The sequence below is a fragment of the Schistocerca cancellata genome, chromosome 8 (genome assembly GCF_023864275.1).
Source record: "Schistocerca cancellata isolate TAMUIC-IGC-003103 chromosome 8, iqSchCanc2.1, whole genome shotgun sequence".
Classification (NCBI taxonomy): Eukaryota; Metazoa; Arthropoda; class Insecta; order Orthoptera; family Acrididae; genus Schistocerca; species Schistocerca cancellata.
The window spans coordinates 198,192,002-198,211,205 of NC_064633.1; the positions used below are offsets into that span (position 1 = coordinate 198,192,002).

General features: G+C 43.9%; 1 protein-coding gene across 1 annotated transcript in view; it reads right to left on the reverse strand.

Moving 5' to 3' along the window:
• Positions 1-878: 878 nt before the first annotated feature.
• Positions 879-19,204, reverse strand: part of LOC126095464 (G1/S-specific cyclin-D2-like) — a 197,532-nt gene continuing 179,206 nt past the window's right edge. The window contains exon 4 of the mRNA XM_049910255.1: positions 879-1,138. Within this exon, the coding sequence (XP_049766212.1) occupies positions 879-1,138 (260 nt within the window). The remainder of the gene's footprint in view (positions 1,139-19,204) is intronic.

The following is a 19,204-nucleotide window of genomic DNA, read 5'->3' on the forward strand; positions in this document are numbered from 1 at the left end:
GTGATAAGGCCATAATGGCATCGTCAAAACATATAAATATAATCAGCACAGCATCATCACACGGATCTAAATTTCTAAACCTTATTTTAGATCCATGTGACGATGCTGTGCTGATTATATTTATATGTTTTGACGATGCCATTATGGCTTGATCAACTTAGGACACGGTGTAAAAAAGATCTGAGGATGGTCATTACGGACTGAAACCGGTCATCGTCTAAACAATTCATACTGTGATCAGATACTGGAATAAAAAACATTTTCCAAGTATTAGACCCACAATCGTTTCTCCGGTCTATGCGCTCAGTATGTGAGAAGCCTGCAGTATCTGAGAAAGTGTGCTCTGGAAATGGCGACAGTTTAGACCTCGAAATGGAGAGAAAAATGTTTTGGCATATAATGAGGATTTATAAAGTTTGGCATGACCATACTGAAGGAGAATATGAGAGAAAAATCACTGAAGCAAACTGGGGGATTAAGCAAAAAGTGAATCAACTACAGCATGTTGATGAACAAGATCTTAAATGAGTACATGTTATAAAGTAGTAAATAAATTGACTTATTCAAAAGACAATGCTATTAACTTGTGTAACACTGTAAATGCTTAGATCGACATAATGAGTGCACAAAGGAGGTTAAACTCGCTCGCAACACGTTGGCACAAATATAGTTTTTTTGTTGGAGGAAGGTGGTGTGGTAGGTGAGTGAAAAATGTTTTACACTCTCAAAACGTAATTCGGTAGAAATTATTTTGACGCGCACGTTGTTAGGCTCAGTCAAAGTTTCAACTCGGCATCGGAGTGTAGCGCGAGTAAGGGGAGTGTGTGATGTGGGCGAGAGAGAAACTGGCGGGAGCAGTCTCCGCGGAGGGCGGAGCGTCAGAAGGAGTGTCCGGGCAGCGGCAGCGCGGTGAGCACGGCGTCCCAGCGGTCGGCGGAGGGCTTGGCGGGGGAGGGGGAGGGGGAGGCCGCCAGCAGGGAGAGGACGCGCTCGGCGGCGGGCGCCGCGACGCCGGCCAGGCGCAGCGCGTCCGCCTCGGCGGCCGGCAGCCACGCCGCCCCGGCGTGCACGCCCCGCGCCGCGCACAACAGCGACGCCGCCGCCACCACCGACGGCGCCACCTGCACCAGCTCCGCCTCTGCAACACGACGGCGCGCTTTTACTCTCTAATTACTTACAATTACTTACAATTTGTACAGAAACCAGATTGCAGTTATAAGAGTCGAGGGGCATGAAAGGGAAGCAGTCGTTGGGAAGGGAGTGAGACAGGGGTGTAGCGGCTCCCCGATGTTATTCAATCTGTATATTGAGCAAGCAGTAAAGGAAACAAAAGAAAAATTCGGAGTAGGTGTTAAAATCCATGGAGAAGAAATAAAAACGTTGAGGTTCGCCGATGACATTGTAATTCTGTCAGAGATAGCAAAGGAGTTGGTAGAGCAGCTGAACGAAATGGAAAGTATCTTGAAAGGAGGGTATAAGATGAACATCAACAAAAGCAAAACGACGATAACGGAATTTAGTCGAATTAAGTCGGGTGATGCTAAGGGAATTAGATTAGGAAATGAGACACTTAAGGTAGTAAAGGAGTTTTGCTATTTGGGGAGCAAAATAACTGATGATGGTCGAAGTAGAGAGGATAAAAAATGTAGACTGGCAATGGCAAGGAAAGCGTTTCTGAAGAAGAAAAATTTGTTAACATCGAGTATAGATTTAAATGTCAGGAAGTCGTTTCTGAAAATATTTGTATGGCGTGTAGCCATGTATGGAAGTGAAACATGGACGATAAATAGTCTGGGCAAGGAGAGAATAGAAGCTTTCGAAATGTGTTGCTACAGAAGAATGCTGAAGATTAGATGGGTAGATCACATAACTAATGAGGAGGTATTGAATAGAATTGGGGAGAAGAGGAGCTTGTGGCACAACTTGACAAGAAGAAGGGACCGGTTGGTAGGACATGTTCTCCGGCATCAAGGGATCACAAATTTAGCATTCGAGGGCAGCGTGGGGGGTAAAAATCGTAGAGGGAGACCAAGAGATGAATACACTAAGCAGATTCAGAGGGATGTAGGATGAAGTAAGTACTGGGAGATGAAGTTTGCACAGGATAGAATAGCACAGAGAGCTGCATCAAACCAGTCTCATGACTCAAGACAACAACAACAACAACAACAACAACAACAACAACAGTCACCGATACCGTCGAGACAGTGCAAAGCAATGAAGCTATTCAGGCCGCAACCACACAATATCAAAAAATTAAACAATGAAAATACACTCTACTGGCCATTAAAATTGTTACACCAAGAAGAAATCCAGATGATAAGGGGGTATTCATTGGACAAATATATTATACTAGAACTGACATGTGATTACATTTTCACGCAATTTGGGTGCATAGATCCTGAGAAATCAGTACCCATAACAACCACCTCTGGCCGCAATAACGGCCTTGATACGCCTGGGCATTGAGTCAAACAAGACTTGGATGGCGTGTACAGGTACAGCCGTCCATGCAGCTTCAACACGATACTACAGTTCATCAAGGGTAGTGACTAGCGTATTGTGGCGAGCCAGTTGCTCGGCCACCATTGACCACACGTTTTCAATTGGTGAGAGATCTGGAGAATGTGCTGGCCAGGGCAGCAGTCGAACATTTTCTGTATCCAGAAAGGCCCCGTACAGAACCTGGAACATGCGGTCGTGCATTATCCTGCTCAAATGTACTGTTTCGCAGGGATGGAATGAAGGGTAGAGCCACTGGTCGTAGTACATCTGAAATGTAACGTCCACTGTTCAAAGTGCCGTCAATGCGAACAAGAGGTGACCGAGACATGTAACCACTGGCACCCCATACCATCATGCCGGGTGCCACTATGGCGATGACGAATACACGCTTCCAATGTGCGTTCACCGCGATGACGCCAAACACGGATGCGGCCATCATGATGCTGTAAACAGAACCTGGATTCATCCGAAAAAATGACGTTTTGCCATTCGCGCACCCAGGTTCGTCGTCGAGTACACCATCGTAGGCGCTCCTGACTATGATGCAGCGTCAAGGGTAACCGCAGCCACGGTCTCCGCGCTGATAGTCCATGCTGCTGCAAACGTTGTCGAACTGTTCGTACTGATGGTTCTTGTCTTGCAAACGTCCTCAGGGATCGAGACGTGGCTGCACGATCCGTTACAGCCATGCGGATAAGATGCCTGTCATCTCGACTGCTGTCCACGGCTCGTGGTCTAGCGGAGCCGGCACGGTAGCTCAGCGTGTTCGGTCAGAGGGTTAGCTCCCTCTGTAATAAAAAAAAAAAAACTGAGTTAATCGATCAACAACAAACTTAAACGGATGTCCTACGACGTCCGCCCCGAGCAGATGCAAAAAAAAAAGCGGTAGCGTTCTCGCTTCCCGCGCACGGGGTTTCGGATTCGATTCCCGGCGGGGTCAGGGATTTCCTCTGCCTCGAGATGACTGGGTGTTATGTCTCTTTCATCATCGTTTCATCCTCATTCACTCGCAAGTCGCCGTAGTGGCGTTAAGGAACTAGTGGAGCGACGGCCGAACCGCCCCGCGAGGGGTCTCCCGGCCACCAATGCCATGCGCTTATTATTATTATTATTATTATTATTATTATTATTATTATCATCATCATCTCGACTGCTTGTGATACGAGGCCGTTGGGATTCAGCACGGCGTTCCGTATTACCCTCCTGAAACCACCGATTCCATATTCTGTTAACAGTCACTGGATCTCGACCAACGCGAGTAGCCGCAATCGCGATAGGCTACAATCTGACCTTTATCGAAGTCGGAAACGTGATGGTACGCATTTCTCCTCCTTACACGAGGCATCGCAACAACGTTTCACCAGGCAACGCCGGTCAACTGCTGTTTGTGTATGAGAAATCGGTTGGAAACTTTCCTCATATCAGCACGTTGTAGGTGTCGCCAGCGGCGCCAACCTTGTGTGAATGCTCTGAAAAGCTAATCATTTGCATATCACAGCATCTTCTTCCTGTCGGTTAAATTTCGCGTCTGTAGCACGTCATCTTCGTGGTGTAGCAATTTTAATGGCCAGTAGTGTAAATACAAAGAAAAGCAATGGCGCTGGGAGGAAATAAAAAGGTAAAAATAATATTGTATGGAGAAGTATTAGAACGGGCGCGAAGATTTAAATACCTCGGAAACAGGACAGAAACGGAATGGATAAGTAGCGCAGAAATTAAAACCAGAATAGCAATGGCGAATGACGCATTTTATAAGAAAAGGAGAATTTTCTGCAGCTTTAAGGACAAAGGTTTTAGAAAATGGCCGATAAAATGTTTTGCATTTAACCTCCTCCTGTAAGGTGCTGAAACGTGGACAGTGAGAAAGAAAGATAAAGCCAGGCTTTTGAAATGTGTACATGGCAGAGGCGGAGAATGAAAAGAATAAGTCGGATGGACAGGCTGAAAACTGAAGAGGCACTGAAAAGAGTGGGAGAGTAAACACAATTACTGGATGTAATAAAATGAAGGAGACGAAACTGGATTGGACATACGCTAAGAGCAAAGGAGGGGGATTATAAAAACAGTCTCAAAAAGGTATGTGGGAGGAATGAGGATATCAGCCGCACACCGGCTGCCATGGATCGCATGAAATGGAGACGCAAGGGATCTGGTAATACAGCAGAAAACAATGTCATTTGTCTATTTGAGGCAAGCTACTTTTTGAAAGTAGTTTCCTCATCGGATTAGTTTGAGCGTTTGCCCATTATCAGTGCAATCTGTATTGTAGAAGTCATTTCTTACAATATGTTATTTGTAGTTTATGGTGATTTACAAGTATGCGGTTTTCTATATTATCGTACTGAGAGTTGGCTTATATGTACTTATTTTTAGCGAATACCAAAGACGATTTTTCTATTATTATTATTATTATTATTATTATTATTATTATGTGTGTGTGTGTGTGTGTGTGTGTGTGTGTGTGTGTGTGCGTGCGTGCGTGCGTGCGTGCGTGCGTGTGTGAGATTATTTTTCCTTGAGCGGTCTATTCGTTCGAAATGTTAGCATATTTCCATTACACATGTGAAAATTTTCTCAAAAATATTCAGAAGTTGCCTTTTTCGGCAATATGTAGGACTACCAGTTTTATGACAGTCAGATTCTAATGTTCTTTGGATCTTGTTTTGAAATTTCCTTCTTTTCTGTCCTGTGCACATTTTCTCACAGTTATTGCACTTATATACACCTGAACGAGCCAATTTACACTACTGTTAAATGTTATGACATATTTCTGATTGTAAGGTACTGTGTACTGAACCTGTCTTCAGTTGGGTTTTTGAAGTGCAAGTATTATTTCATCTGAAATTTTTCGCCAACATGGTACGATAGTGAGCTCTGTTTTTTCCTGGAATTTGTTCTTGTCAGGGTAAGGCTGTCTATTTTTCATTTACGTATAGTTTATCGATATAAATTTCATCGACTAAGAATGGGTTGTAACCCTTGTTTTGTGCTGCTCTTCTTATTATTAGTATCTTTAATTCAAATGTGTTTTCTTTAGCCAAGGTATACCGTACCTTTTAAGTCTCTCCTTAAATGTTCGAAAATGTGCTCCTTTGTGTTTTCAGTAGATGTTGATTTGTGCATCGGTCAACTTCTTTATTTAGAGATTTAGAAAACTTTATTTTATTATTCTATGCGTGTTAGAATGCGAACGTGATATTTTTATGCGAATTAATCTGCTCCGAGTGGAACATGTCTGTCGTCTTCTCGCCCTTCAAATACAATTATTAAATCATCTACGTATCTACGGTAGTATTGCACTTTATTAGTCCGTTCTGTATGTTTTTTAAACAGTGTTCTCGATATGGTGAAAAATACTAGCCGGTGTATCAGCAATACAATTTCCCACTGCTACATCGTCTTTCTGTATACACAGTTGGTTGTTGAACCTGAAATACGAGAGAGTGTCAATTTCAGTAAAGTAATAAGTTCTTCTATTTCAACTGTAGACATTTTACAAAATGGTTTGCTTCATTACCATGGCTGGTTTCGATCTTTTTTACTGCGTGCTTTACTTGTTCAGGCTACGTAATGTAAACAACAACAAAATGTAATTCCAACATATTTCTAACCGACAGAAAGTTTGTATTTATATATTTCAGAAACAATAAAATTGGAAAAATCCACTGACGATGCCCCAGATGTGGTGAAACTTGTTTGAGGATTAAACAAAACAAAAATTGATTTCTTGCAAGGAACACCTTTTCCGTGTCATTGTTAAAAACAGACACTTGAGACTAATTGACAGTTTAGATTATGAACAAATAGTTCTATTCTCATCATAACGCCAAGGCGTCTTCAGAAGAGCAACACGTGGTTGGATTTCGAAAGCATATTTACGTGGAATTTACGATAGTCAATTTTGAACTTCGCATTTGCCTTTACTGAACAGGTTTTGTGATTATTGTCTGCGTTACATTCTAACAGCTGGGGTGTGGATGGTTTTTCGGCGTAAGGTTCTATGTATTCCAACAGCAGCTGAGCACGCCCTTAACAGTGCTTCAGGTCGCTGAATAACAACACTTGTTATAAAAACCGTAATACAAATGTCAACGCCGGCCGTTGTGGCCGTGCGGTTCTAGACGCTTCAGTCTGGAACCGCGTGACCGCTACGGTCGCAGGTTCGAAACCTGCCTCGGGCGTGGGTGTGTGTGATGTCCTTAGGTTAGTTAGGTTTAAGTTCTATGGAACTGATGACCTCAGAAGTTAAGTCCCATAGTGCTCAGAGCCATGTGAACCATTTTATACTTGTGTAAATAGTGTCAGGAAACAGTGGCCGCAGTTTTACTGCATATGTGGCTGCAATTCGTTTTGTCGCAAAGTAGCAGGACAACGCCGCCAGGCTATTTTAATGTACCGCGTAAGCATATTGTAAGAATTTTTTTGAATTCCCCCCCTATTTCGAAGGTGCACAGGTGTGACGCCAAAATCTGGTGCTGGGTAACATCTAATACTCTTTTGCACCATCCCTCTTCTTGTTAAATGCTTGGGTTCCCCTGTCCCCAAGATGGTCGAGACATCGCTGCTCTAGCTCGGCTCACGTTTGGACGGCAGCGCGCTGTGTGCTAAGAGGACGTCTGTGATGTTACATTACCTATCTTAACTGATCCCGTGCACACTCAATAAGGTTATTGTCAGCGGATACAGCAGGCCTTTCCGTTAGATTCTACAGGAAGGTGTTCACAAGGTGGACGCGGTGTCGTCGTGCATTAGAGTAAGTTCAGATGTAACGCGCGTCGACGCCCGCTAACGCGCTATCGAATTTCAAGCGAGTTCACATGGCGACTGGTAGAGTGCGTTAGTCGCTGCAAAAAATGGTTCAAATTAGAGATGGGCAGACTGAAACACGTAACTGTTTCGAAACAAATGAAACAGTACAATGTAATGTTTCGAAACAGTGAAACAGTTTGTGTTTTGTAATGTAATAAACCTACACGTTTTATCATCTTGAATGTCTTCTGTATAAGTATGTCCATATAAACACAAATGAGGTGCGAAAGCGCTAATCATGTCGCAGAAAGTATGAAACTATCACTTAGGCGTCTTGGCAGTTTCGTATTTCCTGCAGCAAATGCGCTGCTTTCGTGCCGTGTGACTTTCATACTCTTCAATTGGCTGAGGACAGCCATAGCTGAAGACAGAAGAACCACCACGAACGAAACTGGAAGTGGGAGCAAACTGCAGAAACAACGGATATGCTACTGGGATTCCCACATTCTGTTAGTATGGGTAATATACCCATCCTGCTAATTTCCATGCACACAAAGGGAATCATTGTGGATAATAGGCACAGTGACTATAGACTCACAAATAAAGCCAAATAATTCGAATAAACAACAAAATATAACATTAAAAAATTTTGTCTTGCAAGGTGTTTCGAACCGTTACTATAAATTCACCATGCTTCCCAGCCCTTCCCGTTCACCAATACACTATTAGTGATATGTCAAACAGATTGCTTGCAATTATACCTACATCAAATTTATGTATATCTCTAATAACTGTCACTCTACGCCTTTTGTTATTCAAAATGTAGCCTTACTTGCGTTTCTTAATATGATTACTGTACATGAAAAGAGAAGCGTATGTTATAAAAAAGTGTAATTTAACGTGATGAGATCACATATTTATTATTTTGAATGTGAATAGTATGCGTTGTTTTATTGTTTGGTTAGTGTTTATAAAGCAGATGTAACGCCATTTCGGAATAGGACAGTCAGCTAGAAACGAAGCTTTATTTTTCGGATATCTTAAGCTTCATGCTATTGCTTGTCAAAAAGATTTCGACACTCTTGAAAGTGTGTCACGAAGTAGTATGTTGTGTTTTAGTACCTGTGCCGAGCCCGAATCTCGTCCGACACAGAGCGGAATGAAACATCACTGTTTCGATACAATTAGTACGTTCCAAGCACAGGTGGACTGAAACAGCCTTATTTTGAAACAACGATAGAGTTGCTGTGTCTGGCTCGAGATCGAATCTGGTCCGGTTATCCGAGACAGGGTCGGAATGAAACACCACTGTTTGGAAACAGTGAACCGCAGCCGTTCCGAAACACTGGCCAAGTCTAGTTCAAATGGCTCTGAGCACTATGGGACTTAACATCTGAGGTCATCAGTCCCCTAGAACTTAGAACTAATTAAACCTAACTAACCTAAGGACATCACACACATCCATGCCCGAGGCAGGATTCGAACCTGCGACCGTAGTGGTCACGCGGTTCCAGACTGAAGCACCTAGAACCGTACGGGCACACCGGCCGGCTAGTCGCTGCAGTTTATCGCAGTCTGTTTCTGTTTCAGGTGTCTTGCAAACGGTTGATCAGTGGTGGAGCTACGATATCCACATAAAATTGGAGAATGGGCTTTATATGGATAACTAGTCAACTATTCAAAGTTATCGGGTTGAAATTAAAAGACAGTGTGTTGCTAACACCTGATGAAAAACTGATTGAAATACACTCCTGGAAATGGAAAAAAGAACACATTGACACCGGTGTGTCAGACCCACCATACTTGCTCCGGACACTGCGAGAGGGCTGTACAAGCAATGATCACACGCACGGCACAGCGGACACACCAGGAACCGCGGTGTTGGCCGTCGAATGGCGCTAGCTGCGCAGCATTTGTGCACCGCCGCCGTCAGTGTCAGCCAGTTTGCCGTGGCATACGGAGCTCCATCGCAGTCTTTAACACTGGTAGCATGCCGCGACAGCGTGGACGTGAACCGTATGTGCAGTTGACGGACTTTGAGCGAGGGCGTATAGTGGGCATGCGGGAGGCCGGGCGTGAGGTCTCCACAGTACATCGATGTTGTCGCCAGTGGTCGGCGGAAGGTGCACGTGCCCGTCGACCTGGGACCGGACCGCAGCGACGCACGGATGCACGCCAAGACCGTAGGATCCTACGCAGTGCCGTAGGGGACCGCACCGCCACTTCCCAGCAAATTAGGGACACTGTTGCTCCTGGGGTATCGGCGAGGACCATTCGCAACCGTCTCCATGAAGCTGGGCTACGGTCCCGCACACCGTTAGGCCGTCTTCCGCTCACGCCCCAACATCGTGCAGCCCGCCTCCAGTGATGTCGCGACAGGCGTGAATGGAGGGACGAATGGAGACGTGTCGTCTTCAGCGATGAGAGTAGCTTCTGCCTTGGTGCCAATGATGGTCGTATGCGTGTTTGGCGCCGTGCAGGTGAGCGCCACAATCAGGACTGCATACGACCGAGGCACACACGGCCAACACCCGGCATCATGGTGTGGGGAGCCATCTCCTACACTGGCCGTACACCACTGATGATCGTCGAGGGGACACTGAATAGTGCACGGTACATCCAAACCGTCATCGAACCCATCGTTCTACCATTCCTAGACCGGCAAGGGAACTTGCTGTTCCAACAGGACAATGCACGTCCGCATGTATCCCGTGCCACCCAACGTGCTCTAGAAGGTGTAAGTCAACTACCCTGGCCAGCAAGATCTCCGGATCTGTCCCCCATTGAGCATGTTTGGGACTGGATGAAGCGTCGTCTCACGCGGTCTGCACGTCCAGCACGAACGCTGGTCCAACTGAGGCGCCAGGTGGAAATGGCATGGCAAGCCGTTCCACAGGACTACATCCAGCATCTCTACGATCGTCTCCATGGGAGAATAGCAGCCTGCATTGCTGCGAAAGGTGGATATACACTGTACTAGTGCCGACATTGTGCATGCTCTGTTGCCTGTGTCTATGTGCCTGTGGTTCTGTCAGTGTGATCATGTGATGTATCTGACCCCAGGAATGTGTCAATAAAGTTTCCCCTTCCTGGGACAATGAATTCACGGTGTTCTTATTTCAATTTCCAGGAGTGTATGTCGAGGAGTGTAACTCCATCGTAGATCTTGATGGCAAACTTATCAGTATACAAAACCCAGAACACTGAAGTTGTAATAGTTCATTGATATTTTTTTTCTCTTAATGCCCTTGGCGCTATGTGACTGCCTATCGCTGGACCTGGATAGATACGCTTGTGGGAAGCACAGCTGCTCAGGAATTTAAAGAAAACAGAAACACATGGAAAATTCGTCTGCTCACGACGGAAACGCCGTCAACTGAACAGCACATGGGCGCCATCTATCTGTCTGTCTGTCTGTCTAGCGGTCGTAAGTTGAATGGTATATATCTAAACTCGCGATTCGAGAACTGAAGTCATGTGAACAGCCTTCAGTCTCGACAGACGAATCCATCGCCGTAGTGTTAGCAGTAGGGCGGAACTACAGATTCCAGGAGCCTGTAAAAATACTGTACACGATCCTCCAATCATCGTCGATACATAAATTCACACATACCAGCCCAAAACATGACTGATGCACATTTTTGCGGAACCCTTGGGACTGCATTCCCGTGGCAGGCACCGATAACTGACGGGCACCACCACACCAAGACCATCAGACCCCAGACAGCACAAGCTGGGGAGGAGGATCTCATGCACTCCTTGGAAGGAGAATCTGATGCCGTTTATCCTGATTACGTTCAAAATGTTCCCTTATCCAATTTCTTCGAGCTCTACGGTGCTAGAGATATGTACAGGGCTATTACAAATGATTGAAGCGATTTCATAAATTCACTGTAGCTCCATTCATTGACATATGGTCACGACACACTACAGATACGTAGAAAAACTCAAAGTTTTGTTCAGCTGAAGCCGCACTTCAGGTTTCTGCCGCCAGAGCGCTCGAGAGCGCAGTGAGACAAAATGGCGACAGGAGCCGAGAGCGTATGTCGTGCTTGAAATGAAATCACATCAGTCATTCATAACAGCGCAACGACACTTCAGGACGAAGTTCAACAAAGCTCCACCAACTGCTAACTCCATTCGGCGATTGGTATGCGCAGTTTAAAGCTTCTGGATGCCTCTGTAAGGAGAAATCAACGGGTCGGCCTGCAGTGAGCGAAGAAACGGTTGAACGCGTGCGGGCAAGTTTCACGCGTAGCCCGCGGAAGTCGACGAATAAAGCAAGCAGGGAGCTAAACGTACCACAGCCGACGGTTTGGAAAATCTTACGGAAAAGGCTAAAGCAGAAGCCTTACCGTTTACAATTGCTACAAGCCCTGACACCCGATGACAAAGTCAAACGTTTGGAATTTTCGGCGCGGTTGCAACAACTCATGGAAGTGGATGCGTTCAGTGCGAAACTTGTTTTCAGTGATGAAGTAACATTTTTTCTTAATGGTGAAGTGAACAGACACAATGTGCTAATCTGGGCGGTAGAGAATCCTCACGCATTCGTGCAGCAAATTCGCAATTCACCAAAAGTTAACGTGTTTTGTGCAGTCTCACCGTTTAAAGTTTACGGCCCCTTTTTCTTCTGCGAAAAAAAACGTTACAGGACACGTGTATCTGGACATGCTGGAAAATTGGCTCATGCCACAACTGGAGACCGACAGCGCCGACTTCATCTTTCAACAGGATGGTGCTCCACCGCACTTCCATCACGATGTTCGGCATTTCTTAAACAGGAGATAGGAAAACAGATGGATCGGTCGTGGTGGAGATCATGATCAGCAATTCATGTCATGGCCTCCACGCTCTCCCGACTTAACCCCATGCGATTTCTTTCTGTGGGGTTATGTGAAAGATTCAGTGTTTAAACCACCTCTACCAAGAAACGTGCCAGAACTGCGAGCTCGCATCAGCGATGCTTTCAAACTCATTGATGGGGGACATGCTGCGCCGAGTGTGGGAGGAACTTGATTATCGGCTTGATGTCTGCCGAATCACTAAAGGGCCACATATCGAACATTTGTGAATGCCTAAAACAACTGAGTTTTTGTATGTGTGTGCAAAGAATTGTGAAAATATGTCAAATAATAAAGTTATTGTAGAGCTGTGAAATCGCTTCAATCATTTGTAATAACCCTGTATACTACTGTTCGTAGTAGAAGCCTAGAGGGTAAATCGATAGTGAGGGAGAGGTTGCGCACTGCCCGGTATGACTCACGTGTCAGTCATCCCAATTGCCTCCACAGAGGCAGCGCGGAGCTCTGTTGCACCCTCCTCCTGATACCTACGACCCACAATTTTTATTTAGTTATCGTCAGCTGGTGGTTATTAAACACTTATGACCAGTACCGCGTGTTTCGACTTCTGTTTAATGAAGTCGTTGTGGTATACATCATTTCGGCGAATAACTTCCCGTGCACGCCTCTTTTTGCCATAAAGTGACAATGCTCGCGACGGTCTTAGCTCGCAATGACGCTAGAAGCTTGTTGACAGTGTAAACAACCCGTACTTGTTCGTAGTTTTAACTTCATTACGCGCGTGGCGGCAAGTAACGATTTCCTACAGTCAAAAGAGTATTTAGAATCCGATAAAAACACCTATGCAAGTCAAGAGTGTACTGTAAAACTTACTCTGCGCAGTTTAGTACGACCATTCATGTAATAACTTTTGTTCTTTGGTGCTCGCAAGAAAATATGTCTTAATGATAAGATTATTGCTGTTATTTATAATAATAATCGATAGAGCCACGTCGTACCGCAACGCTGAAAGGGAAATATATCGTGATCAGTCAGATGGAAATAGTACCCGAAATAAGAGTTCTGTACAGAGGGTAACTTACAATAGGGTATAAATAAAGTACTGAGTGTGAATTAGAAGAATCAAAAACCCATACCACATTACCTGTCTACATAATCACCATACCTATTTAAGTGTTTATTATATCGCCAACGAATTGGGTTCATTTGACAGAATCGGGGGATCAAAGCATTGAGAACCGAGAAACTAACTTTTGAGTCAAATCTAGGCCGTCGGGAGGATGTTCAAGAACAATTGCAGAGGATCGTAAACCCAAGGGCCCCGAGTTCGGTCACCGTCCGGGTCAGAGATTTTCTCTGCTTATTGACTGGGTATTGTGTTGTCCTTACTGGGTATAGTGCTATCCTTAGTTTCGTGTCCTCATAATTGACATTATGACTGTATGGGCACATCCCGAGTTCTAATGAATTTAACAAGACACTTTCAGGGAAGGAACACTGTTTGCCACGCAATTTGTGGCCCAGTTTTGAGAGACATTTCTCAGTTTCCTTAACGTCTCGCACTATTTCAGAATTTATCGCCCTTCGACATTCCACAAAATCCACCAATATTCCCAAAACAACCAACTGTAACCACAAACTTTAAGGCTGACAATGAATGTTGCGTTTATGGGTGAGGCAGTATGACTCCACACAACTGACTGCTGTTTTGTGTACTCTTTAGAATCGGAAATTCATAGCTCGTCACTGGGCACAATTCAATAGGCCTTTTCCTTTCGCATGTAACGAAAAATAAAGTGCAGAGAAGCTGCTATCTGTTGAGCCTGGAACCCAACGAGGACGGAAACGTGGCACCGTAATTGCCAGTGTTTCATATGAAACACTTCGGGAAATCTGCTGAAAGTTGTCAGGCAGTTTTTATGACATTCAACGCCGAATTTTATCGTTAGTTTCCTGTACCAGTTCGCTACTGACCGTAGACTAACGGTCAGTGCTGTCATCACGAACATTTGTCCTTCCCCTTGTAATGGTACTTGAATTACGCAACCATTACGGCACCTCACCTCAACCTCTCGATACCAGCAATATTCTACTGTGTTTCTGTAAAATAGTTAACATATTTCTGTGACAACATTCAGATCTGATTTCATTAATGTAGAGGTACTTCAATACATCGATATGTATATGTTGCAATGATATTATTCTTATGTGTATTCTTTCTTTTGTCACAATGATCTTTGAAGTACTTGTAACTCTGATTTTTGGGCGCGTAAGCGGTTATTAGAGAGTCTAGCTTTGGTCGTCATGTTAAAAAGACGCAAATTGTAGTCAGTTTATGAAATGTGAACTTTAATAGTGAGGAAGATATTTTCAAGTATGTTTTATATTGTGAACTGATGTTTTGGAACGAGTTACGTGATATTGCAACAAAAGTAATAAAAAAGAAGTGTAATTTAAATTCGAAGTGCTGATTACTTTTTTACTCACCATTGTCCTAACTTGCAAAAGTTTAATCTTCAAGAATGGTTTATGAAACACATCTATAAAACTTTTGAATATCGCAGAATAACACCTAGGCCTCTTTGCATCTGAGCTTGGAATCATCACTACCTTGATTTTCGACGATTGAGCCACGAGTTCACAACGAGATCAGCGTGGGAAACACGAAAAGATGTGCCTAGTTTATCCATTATTTCAAGAAATGACTTTATTAACTGTGCTCTAATGACACCTGCCACATAATATAACTTTGTTGTTGCCCGAAAATGCAATATTTAGCAGCGTGAGCAACACTACAATCATAATTAATTTTTGACCTTTGTTGTGGTACGGTTGTTAGACCCTCACATGTCCGCAGCTCGTGTTCGTGCGGTAGCGTTCTCGCTTCCCGCGCCCGGGTTCGATTCCCGACGGGGTCAGGGATTTTCTCTGCCTCGTGATGACTGGGTGTTGTGTGATGTCGTTAGGTTAGTTAGGTTTAAGTAGTTCTAAGTTCTAGGGCCTGATGACCATAGATGTTAAGTCACATAGTGCTCAGAGCCATTTTTTAGACCCTCACAAACGACATCACTAATACGTGAGCACCTCGTTTCGTCATATTCGGTGGATATAGAGTATCAAGTTTATTACGAAAATGAACAGCTTTGATAACTTTTGCCACTAGAAACCGCATTTCAAAAACTGATTTTACATTTGGCCTTCCTCCTCGTGGGTATCTGCAACAGAGCGAAAGCAATTATTCAATTTCGTGAAAACCATTAGACCGATTGCCTGAGTTGCCTATAAAAATTCCGATTTTCCAGTTTTAGGAACCTGCATCAGGACCCTTGACCTAGAATTTTTCGAAAAATCTGCAGGGTAGTGAGCCAGTACCTTTCACAGCAGTTCGAATTGCCCCCGACGAGTAAGCCGAAATCTGAGGAATGCAGGATGTAAGAGGGTCTACAGAATATCGTTCCCAATGAAACCTGCGTTGCTGCTTTTAGGAGTCACTATCGGCGAATTCTGACGTAGCGCTAACAAAATACGAATTTCTGCCACGGGAGATCGGTTATCTGCCAACCCTCCTTATCCACGACCACCGAACTATCATTAAGTACATATACACGGGAACGTTTTTGTCCTTAGTTATCTACACGCTGACTCCTCAAATATTTATTGGTCCGTACGCGGCACGAGTCGCGACGTCTGTGCCAAAATCGAGAACGATAAATCTCGCCAAGTAGAGCAAAGCGGGATACGCACGGTGAAGAGGCCCGCTTGCGCAATGTTTGCTTCTGCAAGGAGCGGCCAGGCGACATTACGAGAGGCAGCTGCGTAGCGGCGCGCCAGTGTGGGAACGCGATGCGTCAGACCCCGCTCTCACGCCACGCTGTTTTCGTCGCCGCTAGCACGCGGGGTTGCAAGGGTAACCCCCACCCCCAGCCCCCTTTCCTCTGTAGTCCAATCCTGGACGAGGATAAAAGAGCCAATCAAGAACACCATGAAGAAAATGGTTACATTGCATTGTTAACACCCCTATGCTCGATACCTCTCCGGCAAGTGTACGCACAGAATGCCCTATGCTCGATACCTCTTCGACAAGTGTACGCACAGAATGATTGATTACGAAATTGTGAGAGTATCGACAGATTTGGAGAATATTCAGTAGTTTTATAACTCTTCTGATAGTACCAACACTGATACATACTTATTACTTAAGTTGACAAGACTCAATTAAGGTATAATTTGCTACGTAACTGCGTGAACTGGCGAAGTCATGACCTACGGAATTTGCTAGGATGTTTTGATCGAGTAGTATAAAATATTCGATGTGTACTTGTCGCGTTAGTGCCCCATGAAAATCTGAGCTTTCCACGATACCCACTATTGTCACAGCCAGGAAAGCAGCCGACTGTCCAAGAAGTAATGGAATTACACAGAAGTAACTGATGCATTCAGGATAAAGAGCAATCCGACAAGAAGTAATCATGCCGATACGAAATTCATTTTATCGTGGTAACACTGTTTTTCCAGAGAACTTTCGACAGTGCTTTCCTCTAGGAATTAAGCAATTACTATTCCTTTTTTTAATATAACTATCAAGAACAACAACGAAGAAAGCCTTAATTTTTAACAACCTCCGACGCCTGGACCTACTGCGCTAGTAATACCGTAGCAAGAAAAGCAATCTACAAGAAAAAGAAGTCAATAAAATGAGGCATGCCAAGTGCAGGAAGGCAGTTTTGCTATTCAAGAGACAATATCCCAGCATAGCTTCGAAGTGGAAAAAAGTAATTTCAAAATGGAGTGAACGATAGTAAAAAGTTGTTAAGGCTTTCGTGGCCACTTGTTGACAAACTGCCTCTTTGCTTCTGTCTCAGATTCTTCGGCCGACTTTCGTCTGCTCCATTGCCCAGTTCACCACCGGCAATGGAGGGTGAAGCTTTGACAACGCCAGCCACTCGTGCTGGCGAAACGTCAGTAAAATCAGCAGACGAACGTCGGCCGAAGAACCCGAGACAGAGTGAAACAGGCAGTTTGTGAACGATAGTAGCTCTGTTGTTAGGAAGTTTAGTGGTGTGGTCTACAACTATGTGTGAAAAAAGAACACTGCATTCAGTATTATGCACGTCTTAATTTCCAAACATTCATAAACCATTAATTTCGTGATATAGATGTACGAACTAAATAAACTTCCCTCGAAAATAATGAACGACGTAGACATGACGTACAATTATAACGAATGTTCTTGCTTCGCTTTAAGCATACAGCTGAGAATTTTTGTTTTTCACGTCTAGTTTCGTGTGACCAAACTGAGTAGCAAATCTCCATGGTCCTGGACCGAGTCAGTACATGAGATTAAAACCACAAAAAATAACTGATACGATGTACACGAATCCTATGCAGACGTGCTGCGAGTATACATATGAGTATAATCAACAATACGTAACACGGAAATTACCGAATTTTTACCAGTAAGAGAACAGAAGGAGTGAGCCATGACGAAATTCTTCAGTTTAGATTTAAAAGTACACAAGAGACAAGGAGGTGGATTACGGAGAGTAAATTTTTGCACTGTATTAAGTAGTATACGCGGCTAATTCTTGGGAATAAGCTCATACTGTTAACAACAAACAACATTAAAGAAAAGTATTGAGAAGCCAACGTCAGCATTCTCGCACTCCTGGACAGGAGTCGACAAGAGGTTCGTCAGCTTACAGCTGTATTGCTCGACATGCCTGTATCCGAGTCAAAGTATCCCTTTGTGAATGGGAACAGTTACCCCACAATATAATATTGCATGTCATAAGCGAATGAAAATATGCAAGAGAGACTAATTTTTCGTCTTTGACTATCACTTATTACCGATACTACTGGTAAATATAGCACCATTCAGTTTTTGAACAATATCCTGAACATGGGCTTTTCGTAGCAGCTTACAGTATCTGAACACCTATGTAAGTGAATCGTTGAGAATCGCTAACTACATGCTCATTCTCTGCAATGAAAATTGAATTGTGTGTTAAGAACAGCAAATACTAAATCTTACTGTAATTTAGCATCAATTTATTTTCTGCAAGTCCTTGAAGTGTACCATTTGATACAGTGCCTACATCGCACTTACTATCCTTCGTTACAAAACTAGTATCAACAAACAAATACATACGGTGTTTTAGAAGTAGCTGTCATATTAGGAAGCCTATTTACACGGGCAACCACCAATTGCAACCGAATGAGGTGGCGCAGTGGTTAGCACACTGGACTCTCATTCGGGAGGACCACAGTTCAAACCCGCATCCGGTCAGTCTGATTTAGGTTTCCCCTGCTTTCCCTAAATCTTTTCAGGCAAATGCCGAGATGGTTCCTTTGAAAGGGCACGGCTGACTTCCTCCCATCCTTCCCTAAGCCGTTGGGACCGATGACCTCGTTGTTTGGTCCCTTTCCCCGAATCAAGAAACCAGCTTAACCAATTGCGAGCTACTCCTCTTCTTCCACAACGGCCCAACTTTTGCAAAAATATTTTGTGAGCAACACAAACGTCTTACTGAAATGATACTTAGACTGCTCGCAACTTTTATTTAATTCGTTCAGTGCCTTTTCGAAAACAGAGAATACACGGTTTTAGTTGTTCGAGTCCTCTAATGTTTGAAATGCTATTTGTTGTTCGCTTTTCACTGGTAAAGTCAATAATATGGTTGAACTGAATATAGCGAGATTAATTTTAGGTTGCTGTATGGACAGGACACAAAAAATGGAAACAACATGCTGAAAGTAAATACGCATTTGGTAGTGGGAGCCCTAGCAACCCTGCTCCTCGTTCCCTGTCATATCTGGTCTTAGATCCAAAGAAGAGCAGCATTTTCTTCGCAGGTTAGTTACTTAAGCTGAACTTATTTTTGTCAGTGTTTTTTTTTCTATTTGTAACAGATTTGACGGCAATAAGCCGAAACCAGTGACTGCGAAATTTACAGCATACGTCATCAAGACGGACATTTATGAATGAAGTGTCAAACACCATCACGAACTTGCTTACAGACTTTGTCTCTTCAACTGATACAAAACATAACGTCGTTTGTGGTGTGTAGATTTAGTTCAAACCGTTCACTCTCTTTGGTTGTCGCTTTTGATAGCACAATTATTATTTGCGAGTTCTCGAAATGTCA